We start from the raw sequence: 16,366 nt of genomic DNA, 5'->3' as shown, positions 1-16,366 counted from the left end.
TGCAGCTTCAAAGTCTCGACACGATCCAGCCGAGGAATAAGAGTCTGATCTAGACAAACCATCCGCCATTTTATAACTAAAGAAACATTTATATAATTTTAACCACAAATGCTGATCTTGCACTAGCGATGGGATGTGCGTGACATAGGGGGAAGAACAGATCTAGTGTTTACAAAGCCAACGTGCAAAGACTAAGTCAAACGCCATTTACAAAAATTAATTAAATAATTAAATAAAAGATAAAACAACAATGTTTGACGATTTTGAGGTTGGAGGAGAAAATGAGATGGGTTTTTTACTTTTCTGGCGCATCACAGCTAGTGCAAAATGTGCGCTGGTTTGTAGATCAGACTCTTGTTCCTCGGCTGGATCGTGTCGAGACTTTGAAGCTGCAATGAAACTCACATTTGGACCTTCAACCTGTTGGACCCCATTGAAGTCCACTAAAATGAACTACTCCTTTAAGTATTTAACTGGAAAAACAAGTTTAAAGACACTTTTTTTTAAACACATTTTTTCCTTCAGTGTCAGTGATAGCATTGCAAGACATGTGACGAGCAACTGTGTCCTCTGTGATAAATGTCAATGTTCATTCATGGTTTACGGCTTCATCAGTGACTTTATATGGCTTTAGGAAAAAACACACCAGCTGTATGGCGATCCTTGATCTTACTGAAAAGATGAATGATGCGATTGAAAAGGGGGAATATGTCATCGGTATATTCTTAGACCTTTCAAAGGCCATTGATACCATCGACTTTACCATATTACTGTATAAATTGCACCATTATGGAATTAGAGGTCAACCACTGAATTGGTTTAAGAGTTACTTACACCTGAGGCAACAATATGTAACTATCCACAAACAGACATCAGAAAATAAACACATTCAATGTGGTGTTCCACAAGGATCCATATTAGGTCCTCTCCTCTTTATTATTTACATTAATGATCTGGAAAATTCCTCAAAGATTCTTCATAAAGAAATCTTTGCAGATGACACTAACTTGTTTCTGTCACACAAAAATGGATTTGAACTTCAAAAACTACTTAACAAAGAGCTTCAGAATGTGGATAATTGGTTCAAAGTAAATAAATTATCCATAAACACCAGCAAAACAAACTACATAACATTCTGTCCAAACAAAAAACAACTTAATTTTGATGATCTAAATTTCCAGATTAAAATAAAGAGAGAGGAACTAAAGAGAGTGAAGACGACTACATTTTTGTGGGTGTCTTTATAGATGATCACCTAAATTTTAAACACCATATTGAAAATATTGTCAAAAAGCTATCGAAATATGTTGGTCTGTTCTTTAAGCTTAGACATCTGCTTCCTCATGCAATATTACTTACTCTTTATAAAACCCTCTTTGAACCCCATTTAAATTATTGCAATATTATATGGTGCAATACTTATTGTACTTACTTTTAAAAAAAATTAAATTCTGCAAAAAAAAAGTAATTCGTGCCATATCATGGTCTGATTCCAATGTTCCAACTCGTTCTATTTTTTCTAGGTACGGTATTTTAAGACTAACTGAATATAATATATTTCACAATGCATGTACTATGTATCAGGTGGTCTTTGGATTGAACGGCAGTTTATGTGAGCATGTTCCTATCCGCTATCCCCGGCACATTTACCTCACTAGAAACAAGCACAATATTATTGGTAAAAAAACGGAGATTAAAAAGCACTGGTATGAGTGTAGTGTTGGAACGAGCTGGATGAAAATTTTAAAAATTCAAGCTCTTTTTTTTTTTCTTCAAAAAAAAAAACAAAATCTCAAGAAACTTTTTTGAAATCTCAAAAATTGATTTCTTTTGATTGATTTGATTGATTTTGAAATCTCAAAAATCTTCAAAAAAAAAAAAAAAAAAAAAAAATCTCAAGAAACAACTAGCTTGTATTCATCTTCTTGATGTATGTATTACTTCTTACTCTGCATGTATGTCAGTATTACTCTTACAATCTCAAGGTAACTGTCAAACTGTAATTTCTTTGTAATTTAAATTGTAAGTGTAAATTTGTATTTGTCAAATGGGATCCCCTGAATTGAATGCCATGTATGAAATGTTTAATAATGTTTTACATTTTTTTTCTTGTTTTTTCTTTCTTTTTTTGACTGTCATGGCCCCCGAGTATAAGCTTTAGATAGCTTCTTTGGGGACCAGTTCACATGCATGATCACTTCTTTGTTCTTTGCTTTATCTCAAGTGCATATGAATATATGTATGTGTATGTGAATAAAATTCTTCTTCATATTAAAAGAGAATAATTAGTAATGCTGTATGTTTTTGGATGATGTGTTTATGAATCCTCCCAGAGTTTATGAATAATCCTTATGAAACGTTTTGTCAAGTTAAAAATATGAGCTAGTTTAATTTGAGTCAGATAATGTAATGTAATACAATCTGTGACTCACTTCTTTGTTTAGATCTTTCTGGATCTTTATCTTTCCAAAAAACATACGTCCTTCCTATTATAAAGGAAGCACCAGTCCAGTTTTCAAAACAGTTTTCAAAAGCTGGTTATGTCTATTTTGATGTTTCTGCACAAGTTCAGCAGACAGTGAGGTTCGGGATCGGATGTTTGTCACGTGTGAGGTCCACAAGGGTGAGTGTCGCTTAGCGGCTAAAGCACAGCCAGGGATTTATGGATCCAAAGCGCTCTTCTTTAGTCAGTCATTTTTATTAGGTTAAACAATGATTTGATCACGTTTTTATTTTAAGGCCCACCCAGAATTGGTCTGGTCCATCCAAAACTGGAATCCTGGCGCCGTGCCTGTGATAAATATCATCATATCATCATCCTCATGTGTCTGCGGTTAATGTTTGGATGAGTGTTTGAGAACGGATTACAAAATAGAACTGGTTTTAATATCACTTCAGTGTAACAAATTATTTTAAATGACAAAACAAGTCCTGAACTCAGGAACCTGAAAGATAAAAAAACAGACGTCGGCCTCAGCGTTAAAACACAAACCCCAACCAACAACCGATGATGATGATGATGATGCCTTTCCCTAAACTAGGCACGTCATCAGCTTCGAACAAAAAATTCAATACGATTATAATAATAAATGCATATTTTATGCAATTACTTATATTATAAAAGTTAAATCGATAGAGAAATATTACTATTATAATAATGCTGTTGTACTTCAAAATAAAGAGTATTATTGCAGTAGAATTACAATAGTATACTAATATTTACGGCTGTCTCAATTTATTTGTTTTCAAACATTAGAGCTTTTATTTTGGTGAAAAATAACTCAGAGACCTTAAGGCTTATTAGTTGACAAAAAATGTTACATTTATATTTACATTTAATCATTTAGCAGACGCTTTTATCCAAAGCGACTTACAAGTGAGAACAATAGAAGCAGTTAAACTAACAGTAGGACAACAATACGTAATCCGTTTGTAATCCGTTATAAACAATTCTCATAAATTTGATAAGATGGTTGGCGCATTTCCCAACTGGTTTATGCGTCAGACGTACTGCAAAAATAAGATTTAATGCTCCCAGGATGCTAAAAATCACAAACAAAAATTCTCATCCAAAAGCACGGCTGCATCTGAATGAATCCTAAAGGAGAAAAGTGCTTGTTGACATCTACCTGTTCACCAGCTGAACCTTGACCTCCTGGTAAACGATATACCTGTTCACCAGCTGAACCTTGACCTCCTGGTAAACGATATACCTGTTCACCAGCTGAACCTTGACCTCCTGGTAAACGATATACCTGTTCACCAGCTGAACCTTGACCTCCTGGTAAACGATATACCTGTTCACCAGCTGAACCTTGACCTCCTGGTAAACGATATACCTGTTCACCAGCTGAACCTTGACCTCCTGGTAAACGATATACCTGTTTACCAGCTGAACCTTGACCTCCTGGTAAACGATATACCTGTTCACCAGCTGAACCTTGACCTCCTGGTAAACGATATACCTGTTTACCAGCTGAACCTTGACCTCCTGGTAAACGATATACCTGTTCACCAGCTGAACTTTGACCTCCTGGTAAACGATATACCTGTTTACCAGCTGAACCTTGACCTCCTGGTAAACGATATACCTGTTCACCAGCTGAACCTTGACCTCCTGGTAAACGATATACCTGTTTACCAGCTGAACCTTGACCTCCTGCTGAACAATATTCATCATTAGGTTATTTAGGCAGGTTAGTTGAAGAAGTGTACAGCATCTGTTTGCTTTTGTTTATTTTATTTTGGTTAAAAAACATTTCTTATCTTTTTTACATGAAACACTCTCAGAGAGCGAGAAAGACCAAAAAGAGACAGAGTGAGAAAAAGACCGAAAGAGGAGACAGTGTCATCAGATCATCTACATATTCTTTAAGACTTTTTTCAACCATAAACTCATAAGTGAAAGAGAAGCATGTCCAGAGACGTTGCGTCTCTCAGTTCGTATTTACAGGAAGTTTGCGAGCATCTGTCGCCTGGTTGAACATCATCGAATCCTTGATCAACCTACTTAAACACAGGAAAGCGGGCGGAGCTTTGCATCAACGTCCTCAAAACCCGCCAAAGTGATTGGTCGGTGTCAACACCGAAGCAGACGATTGGTTGGCAGTTCGTTTGAGTTCTTTTATCCGCCACGCTGCTTAAAAACAATAGTCTGGTTGACGTGACTCGTAACCTTTGACCTCTATGACGCTGAGAGCGTGACCCCCGACTGTAGCCGCTCCCCAAGAGTGTAAGTATGTGATTTTTTTTGGCATGTATAAGAGCTGTGGTCTCTGGTGTAAGTGTTATCACATTCTGATAAAGGTCTGACACTCATACACCACACCACCCTGAACGAAAGAGATCCTGCTGAAAAACCCGCTTAATCCGGCCTGAGGTGGTTTTCAGATGGTCCTCCACCCAAAACCAGCAAACAAACCAGCTCGGCTAGGTGTGCGTTCCCCAAAAAGTATAATCGCAATTTCCATTGAACTCTATTGATAACGAGGGAACTTGCGACCATAGTTGGCTTTGGTAAACGCACCCCAGGACGGGAGACCGGATAACCACCTCAGACTGGTTTAAACTGGGTTCCCAGCAGGGAAGAGATGGAGGATGCACGAATGGAGGAAAAACTACCCGATAAGAAGACGACTTCTTAGAAAGGAGAGACTGATGTGCTTGAATGGCAGTGAGATGAGCAGGGTGGGTGTGCGGGCGACCAGGAAACAGAGACGTGGAGGAGGAAGCCAACATCATCTTCATCATCATCAACATCATCATCTAAACAGGGATCTTCCCAAGGCTTTCACCACAATGCTCTTTTTGGGAGATCTGAGGACAAGCCATAATTGTTTATCGTTATCTGCAAGTAGCTTCATACTGATTCAGGAATCTCAACGAAAACATGTCTGGTTCATATTTCACAACGGAAGTCTTTCTTAGGAGTTTTGGAGTGAGGTACGAGCCGGACATGAGGTTTCCTTGGGATTTGCCCTGATACTAATAGCGATGATGATGATGATGATGGTGATGTCGAAGTCATCCCCCCTCATTGTCCTCCTCCAGATCTGCGTGTCCTGGTCACCAGCGCCCTAGTCACAGACTGGTCACCAGTTGCATTTGTCCGTCGCCGTCCCCCTGCGAGGGCTGGAGTCCCAGTCGAGGCTCATCGTTGGTCCTGCGAGGCGGAGGCTGGTAGAAGGCGGAGATGTGCGCTTGACGTCCCGCACTGAAGTACAGCTCATCCGGCGGGAGCGTGGGGTGAGGCTCCGCCCCCAGCGCCTCAGGACTGCTGTCAGGATAGGACGAATCGCGGTCCCGTGCGTACAGGGAGGCGGAGTCAGGTCCGGCCCCGCCCACGCCGTCTGCGATCTCCGCTGAGAAGCTCTCCGAGTCCTCCTCGCTTTGGTAGAACACGGACTGGGCGTGCTCAAGGAGGCGGGGCTTATCCTGGAGGCGGGGTTTATCAGGAAGGCGGGGTTTATCCGGGAGGCGTGGCTTTTCCAGAGCTTTGTACAGCAACTCGTCCTCATCCTGCGGGGGTGGCGGAGGTGGGCGGGGCAAAGGCCGTTGCGGAGGCTCCCGGTGACCCGTCGACGTGGCGTAATTCGACATTGTCGAATTCGTTCCATTGCCGTATCGATCGGTGGAAGGCCGCAGGTTACTCTGCACCAGCTCGGATATTATCATCTTCTCCAACGCCGCCGCGTCCGAAAGATTCCGCCTCAAACCGGTTGAAGGCTCTGCCCCTCTGGGTGTCAAAAGGGCGGGGCTGACTTCTCCGGACACGCCCCCTGACCCCACAGGAACTCCCCCCAAAAGATCCGAGCTCCCTCCGTGCAGCGAATAGCTGTTGTTGTAGTTCCCGTTCAGTCGCACTCCCTCCAGACCACATGACTCACGACTGCGAGACAGGGTGCCCTCTACAGGACAGAGAGAGAAATGCTTCATTACACAACACGATTTTATTAATTAAATGTCAACATTATTTTTTTAGTTTGAACATTCTTCCTTCCCTTGCGTTCTGTAACAAATCTTTCCCTCGCGGGTCAAAATGATCAGAAGCCCTAAAATTATACTTCCTTTTTTTTTTTTGGTCCAGAAATCTTATTTTATTTCATTATGATCATATTTTTTATTGCAATTTTTTTTAGAGATTTTTTGTCATTTTTTATTTTATTTACCTTTACATAAACAAATAATAATTTAGTAATGTAAGCATTAAATTACATTTCTTACATTCCTTCAACTTAAATTCAAAATAACTCACAATTTCAAGCATAAACCTTTTAATTCAGCACAAAATATCTTTGCCGACCTCTTAAACAAACAATATTACATGATATTTCATGACTCTGATATTTTCTCTACAGTATGCTTTCAAATAATTTTTTGGGTAAAGTTTTAGCATTTTTCGTTTGAATTTTCTTTTCATTCTTAGGTTTTTCTATGTGTACTGAAGCATCCCCACATTCCATTCATTCCTATGGGGGTCAAATTGACCCGAGAGGGAAGGATTTGTTACTTTTTTCCAATTTCAACCACAACACTCCTAGTAGCCATTCAATTTTGTGTGTGTGTATTCGTGATTCAAGTGCGACAAAAGTCCTGGGGTCTTGGACCCCTCTTCTGATGAACACAAAATTTTTTTTTTTAAATGTCAAAAATGATTTTCCTCAAGGGAAGGATGAGGGTTACGGTAGTTTTTTCAGGATGTGACACCATTTAGTGAATATTACATGTAAATGATACTGAATGAGTGAGCGGTTTCAGACCCATGAATGTGTAAATACAGAGATGCATCCAATGCTTGCGTTCTCTCATGCACATAAAATAAGCAAAATTCACTTTTCCCCCAATAACTCCTACTCTTTCATGTCTCTCGACAGTGTGAAATGATTTACTCACCTTCACGTCATTGCAAACCAGCTGTATTTAATAAATGGACATTATTAAATTGAGCTGTTTCTCAGTCCCACAGTTCTGCTTAACTTTATTTTATAGTCTCAGTCTGCCTCTGTTATTCATGCTAATACATCATCTCTGTAGTAACAGACATCTAAAACACTGGAAAATCTGATGTGCATGTCTGAGTGTGACATAAAGGTCTTGTATAAATGAGGCACTAGTGTTTTTCAATTATTTTTGCCGTGCTTGATGTGAGTGAATTATATATTAGTGAGGTGATGATGAAGGAAATGACAGAAACACAGACAGAGAGAGAGAACGCGTGTCTCATACTTGAGTTTCTGAACGTGCCTGTACATCGGTTCACAAAGAGAGTAAGACAGGAAGAAAGGAGAAACAAGTGAATACAGATACACACATTTAGAGAAAACACACAATGTTTTTCATCACACACACACACACACACTGACCAGTGGCGTTGAAAACTGCAGGTGAGGGCGGGTTGAATGTTTCAGCCAATAAGGTGTTGTAAGGGGAGGAGCCAGAGCGGGTCTGAAGCATTGGATTGGCTAGGAGGTGATTACCCATAGTGCCTGAGGAGAAACAGCGCGGCCCTTACAGAGAGACATTTCAGCTGTGGGTCGCTGTTGTGAAATATTGCCGTTTGTGTGTGAGGTTCTGAAGAAACTATTCTAACAAATCAAAAAAAATAATAAAAATCTTGCTTGTGCCAATAAAAAAGTCCCCATGACTTTTCCATGTAAAAATGACTAATGGGGTTCAACAAAGGGTGCAGTTTTTATTTTATTTATAATATACTTTTTTATTACTCATATTTGTTATTTGCTATTACTAATAATTATTTCATATTTTTAATAAATTTTTTTTTTTTAAATTTCAAGTAAAATAGACTAACAATGGAGCTCAACAAAGGGTGCAGTTTTTATGCATATTTTTAATATATTTTTTTATCACTAATATTTTTAATTTGCTATTATATGGAGCTAGAATTGTGTCTTTATTACATGTGAGAAAATAAATGATCTGAGAGAAAGAAAAAAATATTTGAGAGGAAAAAGTTTTCATACCAATAGCAAAAAATAATAATATTTGAGACTAAAAAAAGTTTTGAGAGAACGTATTTTCTCATAGAACATTAAAAAATTATTTCTGAGAAAGAGAATATTTCTCAAAATACTTATACAGTACTTATATTTTTTACTATCCGTTTGAAAACATTTTCTCAAAAAAAAGTGTTTCTCTCTCTCTTTTTTAGAGAAAATGTTTTCACACTGATATCAAAAAATATATATTTGATGTTTTGGGAGAGAATTTTTTTCAATTTGATTTCTAATTTATATTTTTTTATGTTCTATGAGAACATACTTTCTCTCAAAACTTTTTTTAAGTCTCAAATATTATTATTTTTTGCTATTGGTATGAAAACTTTTTCTCTCATGAAATGCTTTTTTGCTATCAGTGTGATAACTTTTTCTCTCAAACTTTTTTTTCTTCTCTCAGATCATTTATTTTCTCGCATGTAATAAAGACACAATTCTAGCTCCATACTATTACTAATAATTATTTCATATTTTGAATTAAAAAGAATGTATGTTTTTCCATGTAAAAGAGACTAACAATGGAGCTCGACAAAGGGTGCCGTTTTTATTCATAATCTTAATATACTTTTTTATCACTAATATTTTTTATTTGCTATTACTAATAATTATTTCATATTTTTAATAAAAATAAAATAAAAAACTAAATTTTTTATACTAATATTTTACTATTTCGATTTTTTTAAACAAATGTATTCATTTTAAAAACAAAATTCTATGTATTAAATGTATTTCTTTATTAATATTTTAATTTCAACAAAAGCACAACTTTGGATAAGAGAGTGTGTATACAGTGTGTGTGTATTTCACCTCGGGTGAGTGTTGGTGTGTTGTTGATCTCAGCTGCCATGAAGGACGATTCAGTCTGCCGTCGAACAGTGTCATTCCACATCCTCCTGATACGACTCTGAACACACACACACACACACACACACACACACACACACACACAAGTGAGATTTAAGCCACATGATGAGTAAACTCCTGATATTTCAGACGTTGTAACACCTTACACACACACACACACGTACCTGTCTTTGTGCAGGCGCGTGTCGTGATTGGCTGCCGCCGTAGTAACGGTTGTTGCCTCGGTGGGCGGAGCTCTTGAGGGAACCATGGGAACCGGTGGAGGAGGCGTGGCCACAGCAGGGTGATTGACGCAAGCATTTGCCGTACTCTTTCTGCACCTGTTAAACACAAAACACTGTGTGAGAAAACAGGTTAGGAGGCCAAACACAGGCCACACACACACACACACACCTTCTTCTGCAGGGCGCAGTGCAGGAGGAAGATGAACATGCCGTGTAGAGCGTTGAAGGAGGTGAAGAGGTACGCCATCACTACACTGTTGTCATTGATGAACAAGAGGCCGAAGATCCACGTCAGAGACACCAGTAACAGCAGCGTCACAGAACTGAGCGTCCAGCACCTGCACACACACACACGCATGCACGCACGCACGCACGCACGCACGCACGCACACACGCACACACACACACACACACAAACACACGCACACACACACACCATTACAGACGCTTTCATGATGGCGTACACTCAGAGTTGGTATCAGTAAATAAAAATTAATATTCTACAAAAACATGGTAACACTTCACAATAAGGTTTAATTTGTTAACAAACACGTCACAATGTTCCTCATTTACATAATTCATACGCATAATAAAGGGGCGGGGCCTGGTTGAGTTAGTTAGTAGAAGGGTTCGGAATCGATTCTAGAATCCAATACTTGAGGTCAGGATTCGGATACTTGTTATAAAATTAAAATTTTAATTTTCCTCTTATCGATTCCTTTGTGAGCACCACAGACTGAACAACATGAAGCATTGCTTGGTGATTGGTTGAGCTAAACTGGTATTATCTAATTGTGTAGTTAAGTTTAACAGCTGACAGATATTCAACATAATTCATGTGTGAGAGTCTAACAGAAGGACGGACAAAACCAGTGAAATATCAACTGAGTTCTTGTCATATTTTATTAGCATTTTCTAAACTATAGCGAATACACTGATAATGTGAGAAATGTTAAAGGCATCTGAAAAGATTGTGGTTTGGCAGTAAATGTCAGATCTGATAGCAGGGCGTTCTGGAACTGTCACTGCAAATGTGGAAATGCTTTGTATTTTGGCTAAAAGAAAATCTCCTAGAGAGCAGAGAACAACAAACAAGGGATAAAATCTTGTAGCAACGTGATTTATTTTCATGTTTCCAGTAAGCAGAGACACGTGACTCTTACTTGATGTTGTCGAAGCGGCTGGAGTCCGGTTTCAGTACGGTGGAGTGACGCAGCATCCGGTGCACAGTGATGACCAGCACCACCAGGTTCAGCTAAACACAAGAGGTCAAAGGTCAGACGAGCAAACTCGTTTCAGCAATATAATACAGTTATGTTGCATTTTTCATCCAATTTTGTTGTAAATATAATATAAAACTGCACTATTGTTTTATTGTTGGAATAGCGATATTTTATAAGCTCTTTCCATCTGCATATACAGTCGAGCCAAAACTTATTCAGACACCTTCAACATTTCTCACATTATCACAGTTTATTCGCTATAGTTTAGAAAATGCTAATAAAATATGACAAGAACTCACCTATAAACACACCTCAATTAAATGCAGTTTGAAATAAAATAATAATAATAAACGAGGCTCAAACATCCATTTCGTAACAGACGTGCGTGTTTATTTGAGCACTTCCGTCAATGAAACAACACACTAAAGCCTGTAAAGCATTGAAATAAATATCAGTAAAGAATATTAACTTAAATAATATAATAAAGTTACATATTTAAAAAACATTCGTTTAATATTTCCACACAAAGACACGTGATAAGCCTACCGCTCTGCGCTTTGAGAGGGATGTGGACACGAGCAGGAAAGAGACAGTCATTCTCTTTTCTAATATTTATTAGCAAATTTTATCTTCCACAAGGGCAAGACATTTAAGCTATGTTTCATTTTGCGCTGCCAGAGAAAGCGAAAATAAACTTGACGCGCCTTACCATGTCTAATAACAGGCACAAACTGAGTTAAAAGGAATTTGACGTGCAAGTAAAAAGTTAGGCTATCTGTCCTACAGCGGTTTTCTACTTTACCACAGTAAAGACTGCGAATATAACAGGCCTACTTAGAAGCGAACCAAAGGAAGAAACGTTTATAATCCCCTGCGAAAATGTGTGCGACGTGAGTGAAGATTTGGGAAAAGAAACAAGAGATTTCTTGTCCAGTGGAATAACTACTGGAATATTGTTAAATTCGCTGATAATCGGGTCACCGGATCACAAACCAGAATACAAAGCGGACAAAGCTTAAATTTATGGGCTCACGTACAACTCTCTATTATTTCTTTTGTAAACAAAGTTTTCTGCTTCACTCCTGTCATAAAATACATGTAAAACAGCAACAGTAAATTGTGTTTTGGTGTACCAGCGCTGGTGCGGCTGTCAAGTTTACCGGCACAGCCGTAGTTACAAACACAGCCATTGTCTAACAAAAAGTATGATGTATTTGTAAATGATGCATTTTATGAGCCAGTGCATTAAAACGAGTCTCACCAGGATAACGAGGGAGGCGGGGCCGATAAACGTCCAGATGAAGTAGTTATCCACCCTCAACCAGCAGCTATAAACACACAGGAGATGTATTACACACACACACACAGATGGATGTCATCAGCACATGTAGAGGGAAGCACACTCACGCTTTGGGTCCGCCGTAGCTCCTGTAGTCGATGGCGGTGGAAATGGCCACCACCAGCGAGGGGAAGCCGTACGCAGAGAGGTAGTAGTACTTGCGGCGAGACGTCTCGCTCTCGAACACCTCCACCATCAGCACATACAGCTGAACCGTCTCCATGCAGAGCCAGCAGAACACCGACAGCAGAGAGAAGTGCAGCAGGCCAGCCAGGACCGGGCACACAACCTACACACACACACGCACACGTGAGCTGATGAGGTCTGTATTACTTTAGTACAGTCTTGCTTGGTCTGGTTTAGTCTGATACAGTTCTGTTCAGTCTTATGTTTATCTTTAGTCTGACGAGGTCTGGTTTAGTCTGATACAGTCTTGTTTGGACTGATGAGGTCTGGTTTAGTCTGACGAGGTCTGGTTTAGTCTGATACAGTCTTGTTTGGTCTAATGAGGTCTGGTTTAGTCTGACGAGTTCTGGTTTAGTCTGATACAGTCTTGTTTGGTCTAATGAGGTCTGGTTTAGTCTGATGAGGTCTGGTTTAGTCTGATACAGTCTAGTTTGGACTGATGAGGTCTGTTTTAGTCTGATGAGGTCTGGTTTAGTCTGATACAGTCTTGTTTGGACTGATGAGGTCTGGTTTAGACTGACGAGTTCTGGTTTAGTCTGATACAGTCTTGTTTGGACTGATGAGGTCTGGTTTAGTCTGACGAGTTCTGGTTTAGTCTGATACAGTCTTGTTTGGTCTAATGAGGTCTGGTTTAGTCTGATGGGGTCTGGTTTAGTCTGATACAGTCTAGTTTGGACTGATGAGGTCTGTTTTGGTCTGATACAGTCTTGTTTGGACTGATGAGGTCTGGTTTGGTCTGATACAGTCTTGTTTGGACTGATGAGGTCTGGTTTAGTCTGATACAGTCTTGTTTGGACTGATGAGGTCTGGTTTAGTCTGATGCAGTCTTGATTGGACTGATGAGGTCTGGTTTAGTCTGATGCAGTCTTGTTTGGACTGATGAGGTCTGGTTTAGTCTGATACAGTCTTTTTTGGACTGATGAGGTCTGGTTTAGTCTGATACAGTCTTGTTTGGACTGATGCGATCTGGTTTAGTCTGATACAATCTTGTGTGGACTGATGAGGTCTGGTTTAGTCTGATACAGTCTTGTTTGGACTGATGAGGTCTGGTTTAGTCTGACGAGGTCTGGTTTAGTCTGATACAGTCTTGTATGGACTGATGAGGTCTGGTTTAGTTTAATGAGGTCTGATTTAATCTGATACAGTCTTGTTTGGTCTAATGAGGTCTGGTTTAGTCTGATACAGTCTTGTTTGGACTGATGAGGTCTGGTTTAGTCTGACGAGGTCTGATTTAGTCTGATACAGTCTTGTTTGGACTGATGAGGTCTGGTTTAGTCTGATGAGGTCTGGTTTAGTCTAATGAGGTCTGGTTTAGTCTGATACAGTCTTTTTTGGACTGATGAGGTCTGGTCTAGTCTGATACAGTCTTGTTTGGACTGATGAGGTCTGGTTTAGTCTGATATAGTCTTGTTTGGACTGATGAGGTCTGGTTTAGTCTGATGAGGTCTGGTTTAGTCTGATAAGGTCTGATTTAGTCTGATAAGGTCTGGTTTAGTCTGACGAGGTCTGATTTAGTCTGATACAGTCTTGTTTGGACTGATGAGGTCTGGTTTAGTCTGATGAGGTCTGGTTTAGTCTAATGAGGTCTGGTTTAGTCTGATACAGTCTTTTTTGGACTGATGAGGTCTGGTTTAGTCTGATACAGTCTTTTTGGACTGATGAGGTCTGGTTTAGTCTGATACAGTCTTTTTGGACTGATGAGGTCTGGTTTAGTCTGATACAGTCTTTTTGGACTGATGAGGTCTGGTTTAGTCTGATGAGGTCTGGTTTAGTCTGATACAGTCTTGTTTGGACTGATGAGGTCTGGTTTAGCCTGTAAAGTTTGATTTGATTTGTTCTGATATGGTCAAATTTAGTCTAATCTGGTCTGGTTTTGTCTGATACAGTTTACTCTGGTTTGTTGTAATGCAATCTGGTGTGAATTGGTTTAGTTTAATGTAAAATGGTGTGGTCTAGTTTGCTCAGATTTGGTCTGGTTTAATCTGATGTGGTCTAATATGGTCTGGTTTTGTCTAACGTGGTCTAATATTGTCTAATGTGGTCTGGTTCAGTCTGATACTATTTAGTCTAATGTAGTCTGATATAATCTGATTTTGTCTAATGTGGTCTGGTTTTGTCTAACATGATTAATATTGTCTAATGTGGTCTGGTTACTACTTAGTCTAATGTGGTCTGGTTTTGTCTAACATGCTCTGATATGGTCCAATTTTGTCTAATGTGGTCTGGCTTTGTCTAATACAGTTTAGTCTGGTTTGTTCTAATGCAATCTGGTGTGAATTTGTATAGTTTATGTAAGCTGGTGGTGTCTAGTTTGCTCTGATGTGGTCTGATTTAGTCTGATACAGTTTAATTTGATGCGGTCTGATTTTATCTAATGTGGTCTGGTTTAGTCTGATGTGGTCTGATATTGTCTGACATACTTTAGTCTGAAGAGTCTCAGGTGGTCAGATTTTGTATTATGTTGTCTGGTTTAGTCTTATATGGTCTGATTTAGTCTGATGTTTTCTGGTTTAGTCTGATGTGTTCTGAGAAGGTCCGGTCCTGGTGAACTCACGGTGTAGTGTGTCTTGTCCATGCCGATGAGGAAGAGCAGCTGTGAGATGAAGAGCGTGAGGCAGAGGTTCTTGTGGATGGTGGTGCGGTCGTTCTGAAGACCCCTCAGACAGCAGAAGGTGGAGATGCAGAGAGCCAGACACACCAGAGAGATCACCATCCCCACCCACGTGATGACGAAGAGGATCAGGCCCTGAACGCCTCCGGGATACTGGGAGAACAGCAGAGCGTGAGCGACACACGCATAAACACACACATGTTTTTTTGTATTTTTATTAGAATTTTACATTTTACAAAAAAGCAAAAGAAAACAAGATACATTTAGAAAATACATACAAATCAATGAATGATAATATCAACAAAAACAACAATATAAATAATTATTAATAATTAAAATGAACACTGAGAGTGTGAATTATATAAACTATGAGCTGAGAGTTAAATGAACACTGAAGCAGTGTTAAAGTTAGTGAGATAATTAAGTGAATAATTGAGGGATGATTGAGCATTATTGTAGACACCTGATGTTAACAAGCAGAATCACTGAAGGCGAAAACCGGAGTGTTTGTTTTAGTTGGGCTTTTCCATAAATCATTAACTTTAGATTTTGTTTGGCTGCTGTACATGAGTTATAACAACCGAATGAACAAATAGAAAAGGTGATCTGATGGTGATAGTTGTGTTTTAACATAATCGTTATTTGCCCTGAAGTTAAGTTTGCCTTATGGATTATAGCAGCACTGTCATTGTAGAACATACCATTTTTAGCCTTTTCAATGAAATCCAAATCAATAAAAAAAAAGAAACTTCTAAAAAATGTTTTATGTAGGCACACACAGACATCAAAAATTAGCGTATGAATCTCAGCAATGGTGACAAACAGATCACCTCTGAACATAAGCTAATTATTTATTCATGCAGCAATGCATGTTGGGAGCCGTGAATGAGTTTTGACCCAGAATGTACTGCAACATGCTTTATATTTGTCACCATTGTTGAGATTCACAGGCTAATTCTTGATGTCCGTGTGTCTAAAAAAAGCAACAGTTTTTTAGTATAAGAGAAACTTTTAAGAATTTATTTGGATTACATTGAAAGTTAAAAATATGATGTGATACAAGGACAGTGCTGCTATAATTAATAAAGTAAACCTAACTCAGAAATTGGGCTTTATACGAGTTCAGTGATTCAGGTCAAATGATTGTGATATAATGATTATGTTAAAACACAACCATCACCATCAGATCACCTTTTCTATTTGTTCATCTGGCTGTTATAACTCATGTACTGCAGTCAAACAAAATCTAAAGTTAATGGTATGAGGGTCAAGAGCCCAACTAAAGCAAACTCTGATCACCATAATGGTGAGTTTCTGGTTTTCTCTGCTTGTTAACATCATGTTTCTGCTTGTTAACATCAAGTGTCTTCAATAATGCTCAATCATCACTCAATTATTCACTTAAT

General features: G+C 38.9%; 1 protein-coding gene across 3 annotated transcripts in view; it reads right to left on the bottom strand.

Moving 5' to 3' along the window:
- Positions 1–4,221: 4,221 nt before the first annotated feature.
- Positions 4,222–16,366, bottom strand: part of adgrl1b (adhesion G protein-coupled receptor L1b) — a 92,205-nt gene continuing 80,060 nt past the window's right edge. The window contains exons 16-25 of one of the 3 annotated variants that reach the window (XM_077197489.1): positions 14,904–15,113; positions 12,232–12,452; positions 12,086–12,152; positions 10,765–10,856; positions 9,771–9,939; positions 9,542–9,697; positions 9,321–9,417; positions 7,863–7,985; positions 7,726–7,743; positions 4,222–6,407 (exon numbers count right to left, since the gene is read on the bottom strand). In XM_077197489.1, coding sequence (XP_077053604.1) covers positions 5,581–6,407; positions 7,726–7,743; positions 7,863–7,985; positions 9,321–9,417; positions 9,542–9,697; positions 9,771–9,939; positions 10,765–10,856; positions 12,086–12,152; positions 12,232–12,452; positions 14,904–15,113 — 1,980 coding nt within the window. In that variant the 3' untranslated portion in view covers positions 4,222–5,580. The remainder of the gene's footprint in view (positions 6,408–7,725; positions 7,744–7,862; positions 7,986–9,320; positions 9,418–9,541; positions 9,698–9,770; positions 9,940–10,764; positions 10,857–12,085; positions 12,153–12,231; positions 12,453–14,903; positions 15,114–16,366) is intronic. The other 2 variants (XM_077197490.1, XM_077197491.1) reach the window with 2 other exon arrangements.

Source organism: Siphateles boraxobius, unplaced genomic scaffold, assembly GCF_051911475.1.
Source record: "Siphateles boraxobius isolate OS27281-9 unplaced genomic scaffold, OSU_SipBor_1 111, whole genome shotgun sequence".
Classification (NCBI taxonomy): Eukaryota; Metazoa; Chordata; class Actinopteri; order Cypriniformes; family Leuciscidae; genus Siphateles; species Siphateles boraxobius.
Note: the sequence above shows the minus strand (reverse complement) of the source record. Positions and strands in the feature narration are given on the sequence as shown.